The sequence below is a fragment of the Entelurus aequoreus genome, linkage group LG09, assembly GCF_033978785.1.
Source record: "Entelurus aequoreus isolate RoL-2023_Sb linkage group LG09, RoL_Eaeq_v1.1, whole genome shotgun sequence".
Classification (NCBI taxonomy): Eukaryota; Metazoa; Chordata; class Actinopteri; order Syngnathiformes; family Syngnathidae; genus Entelurus; species Entelurus aequoreus.
The window spans coordinates 36,755,947-36,767,889 of NC_084739.1; the positions used below are offsets into that span (position 1 = coordinate 36,755,947).

At 38.5% G+C, this 11,943-nt stretch overlaps 1 protein-coding gene across 1 annotated transcript; it reads right to left on the reverse strand.

The window, feature by feature from the left end:
• Positions 1 to 1,309: 1,309 nt before the first annotated feature.
• On the reverse strand, positions 1,310 to 11,144 carry dennd10 (DENN domain containing 10). The gene is made up of 10 exons (XM_062057701.1): positions 10,984 to 11,144; positions 10,847 to 10,901; positions 10,522 to 10,718; positions 5,451 to 5,530; positions 5,224 to 5,372; positions 4,985 to 5,096; positions 4,792 to 4,892; positions 2,329 to 2,436; positions 2,160 to 2,254; positions 1,310 to 2,102 (listed from the first exon to the last, which is right to left on the reverse strand). Exons 2-10 carry the CDS (start codon positions 10,890 to 10,892, stop codon positions 1,935 to 1,937), a joined length of 1,056 nt encoding a protein of 351 aa, XP_061913685.1. The 5' UTR covers positions 10,893 to 10,901; positions 10,984 to 11,144; the 3' UTR covers positions 1,310 to 1,934.
• Between the last annotated feature and the right edge of the window lie 799 nt (positions 11,145 to 11,943).

The following is an 11,943-nucleotide window of genomic DNA, read 5'->3' on the forward strand; positions in this document are numbered from 1 at the left end:
AACCCATAAAAAATTCTAAAAACGTATAATCGACGGATAGATCTGAAGAAGCCCTTTTGGATCCGTGCAAATTTTTGTGAGATTTTTTTAACTGCCGCCATTGCTTAAAACATAATGAATCAAAATCAATGTTGTTAAGAATCATTGACCTACTGTATTTAAGGTTCCAATCACTTCACAAAATTCCACTTTGAAATGTATTTGGGGAAAATGTTGCATATGTTGTTTTTGCCATAAAAAAACAGGGTTTTCTTTCACAAAAAAGGCAAAACATTTAAAAATTATATATATATATATATATATACACACTACCGTTCAAAAGTTTGTGGTCACCCAAACAATTTTGTGGAATAGCCTTCATTTCTAAGAACAAGAATAGACTGTCGAGTTTCAGATGGAAGTTCTCTTTTTCTGGCCATTTTGAGTGTTTAATTGACCCCACAAATGTGATTCTCCAGAAACTCAATCTGCTCAAAGGAAGGTCAGTTTTGTAGCTTCTGTAACGAGCTAAACTGTTTTCAGATGTGTGAACATGATTGCACAAGGGTTTTCTAATCATCAATTAGCCTTCTGAGCCAATGAGCAAACACATTGTACCATTAGAACACTGGAGTGATAGTTTCTGGAAATGGGCCTCTATACACCTATGTAGATATTGCACAAAAAAACAGACATTTGCAGCTAGAATAGTCATTTACCACATTAGCAATGTATAGAGTGTATTTCTTTAAAGTTAAGACTAGTTTAAAGTTATCTTCATTGAAAAGTACAGTGCTTTTCCTTCAAAAATAAGGACATTTCAATGTGACCCCAAATTTTTGAACAGTAGTGTATATATATACATATATATATATATATATATACATATATATATATATATATATATATATATATATATATACATATATATATATATATATATATATATATATATATATATATATATATATATATATATATATATATATATATATATATATATATATAGTTCATATCGACAGATCTGAAGTTGATCTAGAGATTTAATCGTAGAAAAAAATGATATATGTATATGTTGTTGTTTTTTTACTAAACATTCTTATGACTATGGCCATTTCGGGTACCCAGGACCAAACTTGAGGGGAGCCCTAGAGGTTATAAAAAACAGATATTGTATTGGTTTTGAAAATGAAAAATATCAAAATGGCCCCCACTTGATAGGATTTTTCAGTGTGCGGCCCTCTGTGGCAGAAGTTTGGACACCTCTGCTTTAACACATACAAACCTCTACTCATTTTCTGTCTGTAATCTAGAATAAATGCAAAGCATGGCAGTTTTGAAAAGAATATGTATTTGTTAGAAATATTCTAAGCTGTTCATAAAAATACATTTAAATCTCCAATGTTACATCATAAATTATATGCACCGTATTCTTTCTAATGTAACACTGAGGCACAAACATATCCCACAGTGCAACTATATATTAAAAATGAAAAATACTATATCCAGAACAATGCAATATATCTGCAGGAATGGAAGAATCAATTGATTAGATTGTTGCTCTTAAACACAAGATAAAACTTGACTAAAGCTGACACTTGATCAATTCCTTGTGCTTTTCAATAATGAAACTATCTGGACGTGATAATAAAAATGTGTTTTTCAGAAATCACTACTTTGCTGGAAACTGCTTCAAACTGCGGTATTTGTTTTTGTTTCTGGTATTAAGACAAGTGAGCACAGGGTAGTAGTGTCAAACAGAGAATTACAGTTATAAGAAGAAAACAATGGTAATTTCTTGGTTTGTTTTTCTGTCTAGGAATTTGAGGTCAGTAAGAAAGATGTCTGTGTTTCATATGTGACACACCAGCACACTGTTAATAATAATAATAATAACAGGAGGCATTGGTGGGGTGGCAACAGTACCTGTCACTACACAGCATCTGAAAGCGGGCTCATATGCGTAAAATCTGCTCTGCAGCCGCTAGATGGAACAGAAAGTTTTCCGTTGCAGGAGGGAAATTATGCTGCTTTAAATGTTCCAATGTGAGTTTAGAGCTTTCACACTCGTCAGCGAGGGCCTTCAAATGAGCAAGAATCTGTTTGGTCTTGATGGAGATGTCCTGCAATTGAACGTAAGGACGCTTGGTTAATTGCAAACTAAATAATGCAATCCTCACCTTAATGACGTGACTGTCTGACTTCTCTGTGTCTTCTGCAGAATGGACAATAAGTTGTCCGATGTCCTTGTGTAGCTTTCCCATCACCATAGATTCTGTGTTGGGACAAGACGCTGTCCTACTCACAAGGGTCAAAATGCTTGTAGGAATATTGTTTTGTTTTTTTCACCTTTGGCACTCAGCGACACTGTGATGGTGCTCTCTGGGAGGTTCACGTACACATCAAACAGGTCTGATCTGTTGCTGACTTCTGGATCGACAAATCCTGCTATATATCCTGAAGAGAAAAAAGAAAAATCACACTTAAAGGGGGAACTGCACTTTTTTGGGAATTTTGCCTGTCGATCACAATCATTATAAAAGACATTCTAAATATGAAATAAACGTAAATAAAAGTCTGCTTACAGCGGAGCCAATGGGGGCGCCACTATTCCCCCCATAAAATCTGATAACCATTTAAGAAGCGCCAACAATAAATACTCCATTTACATTTCGTGACTTGAATATTAACCAAATATTAGTGTCATTTTTAACATAAGCGCTAACACAGACAAACTAGTTATTGCGGCGACGTAATCACTTCTGTGTCTCCATCGAGTGGTCTGCTGTTTCCTCGCTTCCCTGCTGCCTGTAAATTTATTGTAGATCATAAATCATGCATCTCACCTGGACATGATATGTCTGAGGAGGTAATCCGAGAAGTTGGGACACTTTGACAGCCAATTTCGGACATGGAACTGGCAAGAATGACATGAAAAGTGCTTGTTCCCCCCGACTCCACCACCCGGTTTCGTCGAGAGGATTATGAGACATTTTTCATCTAAATGGGAATATATGAACATCCTTGCAGTCGGCATCGTAATGACAGCCGACCTTGTACAGTAAGTGATGTTTTATTATGTTTGTTGGCTCTCATAAAGTCTGCAGTTAGCAGAAATCAGTGATGAAGAAAAAAGAAAAAAAAATGTTTTAAATGAATGTGCCGTGTATGTTTAAAATGAACAAAATATGGAAATATTATTATTAATTATAAATGTACCTGTTGCTACATTAAATATATACTTACATCATGTATATAAAAAACTAATGGAGGTGTTTGGATGTTTTAAGGGGCTCTATAGGCAGAATTGAACAGCTCCCAAAGGCTCCATTGTAAGCTTACATTAGATAGAATTTATCTAATATTTAGAATGCATGAAAAAATATCCATCCGTCGTCATGTCTTTCATAATGTTGTGAACGATAGCCAAAAATCCCCCCAAAAAGTGCAGTTCCCCTTTAAAACTGATTTTCTTTACATAAAAAAGCAAAGATTATAGCAAGCTCACCATCAAAACAAAACACCTATGCTTAGGTACGCGCATACATAGGTACATACACTGCGCATGCACATACATACATACGCACGCACACATTGTACATACATCCACACAGACATTATTACACATTATTGGTGACACTCAAAATATAAGAATGGTTTGTTTAGATTTACAAGATGAAACTACCATATACATAATGTGCAACACAAGATATTTCAAGCCTTCATTCTGTTTAATTTTGATGATTATGGCCTACAGTTTATGAAAACCTTGATTTGAAAATCTCTGAAAATGCGGGGTCTTTAAAAACGGTAAGCTATGATCTTCAAAATTATAACAAATACAAGCTTGACATATCTCATCTTACATGTAACGAGGTAATATCACATATTAGTTTCACATTTGACGTTGAACAGCTGACATGAATATTACCTCCAAATTCTTCAGGACAACCTAAATCATGGTTTGGTCTTGGGCGCAGTTGGGTGTTCCAACAGGACAATGACCCCAAACACACGTCAAAAGTGGTATAGGAATGGCTAAATCAGGCTAGAATTGAGGTTTTAGAATGGCCTTCCCAAAGTCTTGACTTAAATGTGTGGACAATGCTGAAGAAACAAGTCCATGTCAGAAAACCAACAAATTTAGCTGAACTGCACCAAATTTGTCAAGAGGAGTGGTCAAAAATTCAAGCAGAAGCTTGCCAGAAGCTTGTGGATAGCTACCAAAAGCGTCTTATTGCAGTGAAACTTGCCAAGGGACGTGTAACCAAATATTAACATTGCTGTATGTATACTTTTGACCCAGCAGATTTGGTCACATTTTCAGTAGACCCATAATAAATTTATAAAAGAACCAAACTTCATGAATGTTTTTTGTGACAAAGAAGTATGTGCTCCAATCACTTTATCACAAAAAAATAAGAGTTGTAGAAATTATTGGAAACTCAAGACAGCCATGACATTATGTTCTTTACAAGTGTATGTAAACTTTTGATCGCGACTGTATACGTATAATATATAATTGCAGCCATGGAGGCCACGATTGATGACATTAGCCACTACCAAGAATGCTAAAGTGCCTACTCCTGCTGCGTCTTCCTATACACTGGTAGACCGGGTGTGTTAAGAAACAGAATTACGATACCATCTACTTTACAGAGTTGTAACGACAAGCTGCATTCACAGACAATCCCACAATAATGTGTTTATGATCAAGAGCATAACTGGTAGCACCAAATCTATTTGTGACAGGCCGCTACAAATGAATGAATGTATGGGAAAACCATTTAACAAAGCAGAAAACTTCCTCACCGGGACACTTTGTGAGATGCTCTAGTTCGGTATCAGTCAAGTGCACATATGGATGCAGAACGGACCAGTCTTTCCTGTGCCACGTCAGCGCCGGAAGAACTCTAAAAGACAAAGATAAGATTAACAGTTGAGAATGTTAATCTAAAATTACATTTTCACACAAAAATTGATAGGATTTGATTTGTTTTTGTACCTTGTGAACTCCAACAAGGCTTCAATTTGAGGATGGTAGACAACAATTCTCTTTTTCAGCATGAGAGCAGTGTACAGGATAATGGTCTCCATGCCAAACTGAGACACTACATCTGGGTTCAAATACAAACATGGCGGAAAATTCACTTCTTCTGTTAAAGTGTCAGCTCATCATGAAAAAATCCATCATTTGCATCACTTCCAAGAGCTAATATTAAAACCAAGCAGGAGAGGTCTCACCTTTGATTGAACCTTCCAGGAACGCCTTCTGAACATCGTGGTCCTTGATTAGAAATGAGCCGTTTTCTTCACTCTGACAAACACCTTTGGTGAGGACAGTAATGTATGCCTCCATCATTTTCACTGGACTGCCGTATTTGACGTACATCCTGGATAATGTGTCCCAAATTTGTGTTAAAAAAGGCACTCCTCCAACTTAATGCTAAGTTGGTAGATGAATACTGTACCTGCACAATATTCGATTGAGAGCAGCGTATTTCTCAGGGTTGAAGTCTTTGGCTGTAACTACCACAGAAAAATGAGTGACCTGGGAAAAGGATAGAGCAGATGAAAGCTTGGAAGTAGGGCAGCACTATTCTGCAAAAAATATGAATCGCGGCCACATACCACCTCACGTTAAAAGTGACAGTAATGGGCTTGCGTTTGCAAGCAATAACACAGTAATTATAATTTTTCTTCAACATTGGCTGTGTCCAAATCTGGGGTCCTTAGCATGGGGTCATCGCACACGTGAAGTCTGTCCAAATCCATTCGTGCACAAACAGTACCTAAAATGCAGCCGGCAAATGGGGCCTACTTCTCTATTGAATAGAAGTATGCATGCAGAGCAACCTTCGTGGTCCAACATATCCTAGCATGCTTTGCACGCTTCTGTCCAGTCTTAAAAAAATGTCAACATTGGTTAAAGGGAGGAAGAGTGTAAGTATGGATTTATTTGTAAGTGTCTTTGTTTATCTTTGTATCTATTTATAAATGTCAATCAATTTGTAAGTATTGATTTTATTTTATTATTTTTAAAACTGTATAATATATATTTTATACATTTATTTTATCCTCTTAATATACTTTAGATTTATAAAGTTATTTCCAGCGTTTCCTCAGCAGGAGCCCTTTAAGTTAAAGTTAAAGGCCTACTGAAATGAATTTTTTTTATTTAAACGGGGATAGCAGATCCATTCTATGTGTCATTTCGCGATATTGCCATATTTTTGCTGAAAGGATTTAGTAGAGAACATCGACGATAAAGTTCGCAACTTTTGGTCGCTGATAAAAAAAAGCCTTGCCTATACCGGAAGTAGGGTGACGTCACAGGTTGAAAGGCTCCTCACATTTCCCCATTGTTTACACCAGCAGCGAGAGCGATTCGGACCGAGAAAGCGACGATTACCCAATTAATTTGAGCCAGGATGAAAGATTTGTGGATGAGGAACGTCAGAGTGAAGGACTAGAGTGCAGTGCAGGACGCATCTTTTTTCGCTCTGACCGTAACTTAGGTACAAGCTGGCTCATTGGATTCCACACTCTCTCCTTTTTCTATTGTGGATCACGGATTTGTATTTTAAACCACCTCGAATACTATATCCTCTTGAAAATGAGAGTCGAGAACGCGAAATGGACATTCACAGTGACTTTTATCTCCACGACAATACATCGGCGAAGCACTTTAGCTACGGAGCTAACGTGATAGCATCGGGCTTAACTGCAGATAGAAACAAAAGAAATAAACCCCTGACTGGAAGGATAGACAGAAAATCAACAATACTATTAAACCATGGACCTGTAACTACACGGTTAATGCTTTCCAGCCTGGCGAAGCTTAACAATGCTGTTGCTAACGACGCCATTGAAGCTAACTTAGCAACGGGACCTCACAGAGCTATGCTAAAAACATTAGCTATCCACCTACGCCAGCCAGCCCTCATCTGCTCATCAACACCCGTGCTCACCTGCGTTCCAGCGATCGACGGAGCGACGAAGGACTTCACCCGATCATCAATGCGGTCGGCGGCTAGCGGCGGCTAGCGGCGGCTAGCGGCGGCTAGCGGCGGCTAGCGGCGGCTAGCGGCGGCTAGCGGCGGCTAGCGTCGGATAGCGCGTCTGCTATCCAAGTCAAAGTCCTCCTGGTTGTGTTGCTGCAGCCAGCCGCTAATACACCGATCCCACCTACAGCTTTCTTCTTTGCAGTCTTCATTGTTCATTAAACAAATTGCAAAAGATTCACCAACACAGATGTCCAGAATACTGTGGAATTTTGCGATGAAAACCGAGCTTTTTGTATTGGATACAATGTGTCCGAATACTTCCGTTTCAACGATTGACGTCACGCGCATACGTCATCATACATAGACGTTTTCAACCGAAGTTTCGCGGGAAATTTAAAATTGCACTTTATAAGTTAACCCGGCCGTATTGGCATGTGTTGCAATGTTAAGATTTCATCATTGATATATAAACTATCAGACTGCGTGGTCGGTAGTAGTAGGTTTCAGTAGGCCTTTAAGTTAAAATACCCATGATTGTCACACACACTAGGTGTGGCGAAATTATTCTCTGCATTTGACCCATCTCCCTTGATCACCCCCTGGGAGGTGAGGGGAGCAGTGAGCTGCAGTGGTGGCCGCGCCCGGGAATAATTTTTGGTGATTTAACCCCCAATTCCAACCCTTGATGCTGAGTGTCAAGCAGAGAGGTAATGGGTCCCATTTTTATAGTCTTTGGTATGACTCGGCCGGGGTTTGAACTCACGACCTAACCACAAGGCCACTGAGCAGGTGGGACTTTGAGCTGGGGGCTCTGATGTGCCGCAGCTGCTCAAGGATTCCTCGGCGAGAGTCCTCCCCGGTCCCTCGCTGTTTGCCCTGCATCAGGGTCGTTGCGGTCGTGGCCCCTTATCATGCAGCCCCTTGGTACACTTGACTCCCTAAGATAGTGTTTTATCACCTGGTTCTTCCGTGCTCAGCCACATATGTTTTAGATGACTCGTATTATGTGTGCATGTAAGTGTGGTAGAGCAGAATAGGGTGTGGGGTGTGCATGGGTTGACTGATTCCACTTGCGATTATGCAATGAAGGCGGAAGGTACTGTTTTTAAAATAAAAATTGAATGTAAAGCACTTTGTGCTACATTTTATATGTATGAAAAGTGCTATACAAATAAAGTTTGATTAATAAGTATTGGTTTATTTGTAAGTATTTATTTATGAGTATCAATTTATGTATAAATATTGGTTTAATTGTAAGTAATACTTTATTTGAAACCATTTATTCTACTGTCAATTGTTTGACGTGGAAAGGTTGACTTTGATCTTACGAACGTGATTATGTTAATGCATAACCCCTTATATTTTATTAAACTTGTATAAGTATTTGCATTCTTGTTGTTACTGTAATAATGTGTTTTATCTTGTTTATTTATTTAGAACAATCTTGTAAGAATGGGCTCACAAGCACATATATTAAATTAAAATAGTATGTTCAGGTCTGCATAATAATTTGTTAGGCAAAATTATGTTTGTAACATACATATAGTAACTGCTGCTGTTGATGTGGTTTTTTTTAATCAGCGGCCTTCATTGCAAATATTTCAAGGGCATTTAGATTATTTTGCCATATCTACTTAGTATTTACTTTTTTAAAACAATTAATACATAAATAAAGTAGTTGTTAATATCACTATTCTCTAATATTTTAGGTTTACTGCTAGCTGGAGATAAATCTCCCGGCAAAGAGACTTTCTTTTCTCTCCTGTAAAACCTACATTAAAAATAATACCAGATATCTTCCTGTCATGACTTCAAGACTCTCTGGATGCGGCTTAGGGAGGATCCTCTCAAGATGTGGCCTCCCTTGACCGCATGAGCAGGATCCTTGGTCAGCTGTAAACTCTAGATTAGGACACAGCGACTGTCTTGTTCTGCTTTAAGAAAACTTCATAGGTTCTAAATGCCATTCTTTACAGGAGGTCCCAGAAGAACAGTTGTTGGAGGACTATGAAAGGGAAACTGCACCTTTTTTTTTAATGTCGCCTATCATTCCACAATCCTTATGAGAGACAAGAACATATGTTGTTTTTGCATTCTAATTTGTAATAATCACACTTGCCAACCCTCCCGTTTTTAGCGGGAGAATCCCGGTATTCAGCGCCTCTCCCGACAAACTCCCGGTATTCAGTCGGAGCTGGAGGCCACGCCCCCTCCAGCTCAATGCGGACCTTGGCGGACATGGCGACGCCGTCGACGAGCAAGATGAAGAAATACGCTTGCAAGTTCCAAAACGAATGGAAACAAGAATTTCAGGTCATCCAGGACAGTTCGAAGGGGAAGGTGTATGTTGCCTGTAAATTTTGTAAAACAGACTTCTCCATTGAACACGGTGGCCGAAATGATATACTCATCATGAACTGAGAAGTTAAACAGGGACAATGCTGCCATCTAGTGGATAGCCACCAGAACACTGAAATTCAAGTATTTATTTTATTTATAATGTATAATAAACTAAATATATATGTATGTATATATATATATATATAGCTAGAATTCACTGAAAGTCAAGTATTTCATATATATATATATATATATGCATATATATATATATATATATATATATGAAATACTCGAGTTGGTGAATTCTAGCTGTAAATAACCACGCCCCAAACCACGCCCCCCGCCCCCAACCACACACCCCTCCCACCCCCGACCACCCACCACTCAGTTCAGCAGAAGCACTCCATTTCTGTCAGCATAGCTTGGGAAGCTCCACATTTACAACACCAAGTCATGCCGGTCCTGACTCTATTGCCCCTGGGGTCTTCTACATCGTTTTATCCTCTCTTCGTGCTCGTTAAGATTCTATAACCAGTAGTTCATCCTCCGTATATTCAGGTTCAAAAAGATAAGGTTGTGAATCCTCAATTGTCCAAAAATAGTTGAATACACATTTGTTGACGGAAGTAGGAACAACGTTGCTATGGGCACTGAAATTAATGCGCCCATGAAAGAAGGTCCGGTAATGATTAAAATGACCAAATTACGGTAAATATTGTACATGTTACATATTGTTATGAATGTGTCTGTTACTACATTGTAGCAGCGTGTAAAGCTAAACATTGGGGGTTTTGAAGTTGTTTTAGAGGGCTTTGAAGGCAATATAGGGCACTTACATTAACCGCATTTTGCATTTTTATTTATCTATACAATCCTAAAAAAAAAACAGATGTGCCCCAAAAGGGAATAAGCGGTAGAAAATGGATGGATGGATGTCTTCTTGTCTCTTATAATAATTGTGAATGATAGGCAAACATTTTTAAAAGTGCAGTTTGTTCCTTTTTTTAACAGTAATTAAAAAAATATATCAAGTGAAAGACATGGCTAACTCGATTCTTGTTATAAAGACAAGTCATAGGCAGAATCAGTTAACGCCATCGCCAAGCTGATAAATGATGGATAGCTACATCAATGGGTAGAACCAGGACAGCGGACTCAACGCGGCCTGGCTAGAGTGGGAACTATTTTGGTTTACCTTTTTTAGAGCTGTAGGTTCCTGCACCTCCAGCGTGCTGATGTAATACCACGTACGAGTGAACTGGCCAAACACAAATGTGTGAAAATCTTCCTTGTCTTGTGTCAGACAGCACTTGCTGAGCAGGACTTCTCTCAGTTGTGAGCCCACAGAGGGATAGCACCACACCCACAGAGTGTCTCCATTCACGTCTTTTTCTGGGGACATGATGGACATTTGGTCAACATACTGTATATGGAATCACAATTGGATCACACTGCTGTCATGTGATTCTGCTCCAACACATACAAGTCATGCAAATCATGGCGTGAGCACGTTAACTTACCAATCAATCCGACGCTTAACATAGACTGGGTTTCAGTTGCTGCCATGTTCCATACCTAGTTGGGGTCAAATTAAGCAAACACACATTAAACAATTTGGGGGTGGAACACACATTATCAAAATGCAACTGACAAATACCCTGAAAGCGCTTTCGATGTAAAACACTCGAAATGGATGTTGCACGGATGTAATAAGACCATAAACGAAATTAAATGCGTGTATTATTGTTAATTTGCTGTCACTAGACTTTTTTTCTGAGGGCGACTCTTTTCCTTCTTCCGGGCAGGAGGCGGGCTACTTTCAACCAATCACAGTCGATGTAAAAGATGCATTCAAGTTACATATAAAATAGTATTTATTCAAACTCCTTGAAGTAATGGTTTTGCAATGATAACGGCTGAAGATCTAAATAAATTACTATACACTAATTTATTATACACCTAAGTTTATTGAATATGATTATTTGGCATATTTATATTTCGAGTTGAGCCCTGCGATGAGTTGGCGACTTGTCCAGGATGTACCCCGCCTACCGCCCGAATGCAGCTGATATAGGCTCCAGCGACCCCGAAAGGGACAAGCGGTATAAAATGGATGGATGGATGGGTGGGTGGATGGATGGATGGATGGAGTTGATTTATCATTTCGTCTGCTTTAGGAATCTGGATCAGTGACTTTATTTGGAGTTGTATTGTCATTATTGAAATCAGGACTTCGTGTCTTTATCTTTACATATAAAGCCTGTTTGGAATAATAGGGAAATGTATTGTCATTTTATGTAAATACCATTTAAGAAGAAAGACACGCATATAATAAAAACAAGCTTTAGGGAACGCACCACAACCGTTACCCATACGGGTATTTTATGGTCACCCACAGCTGCCAGACGTGCTGAACCCCCCGGTTGGGAACTTTAAGTTTAGTAACGCCTTCAAACGTCAAAATACGCTTGAATAATATTTAAGTATTACAAATATTGTCATAAATATATCACAGGTTGTATAGGGTGCAATCATATTATGTTTGCATCAACAAAAACCTTTTCACAACATTTTACAGTTTTGCATTTTTAAATGTATAATTTTCAAAATAGTCTCC

Excerpts from the sequence above, each read along its gene's own strand:
- dennd10 (XM_062057701.1), bottom strand. The coding sequence starts at position 10,892 with ATGGCAGCAACTGAAACCCAGTCTATGTTAAGCGTCGGATTGATTG. Across the intron at positions 2,255-2,328 it reads AGTGTCGCTGAGTGCCAAAG|AATCTATGGTGATGGGAAAG; the intron begins GTGAAAAAAACA and ends GTCCCAACACAG. Across the intron at positions 2,103-2,159 it reads CAGACAGTCACGTCATTAAG|GACATCTCCATCAAGACCAA; the intron begins GTGAGGATTGCA and ends GTTCAATTGCAG.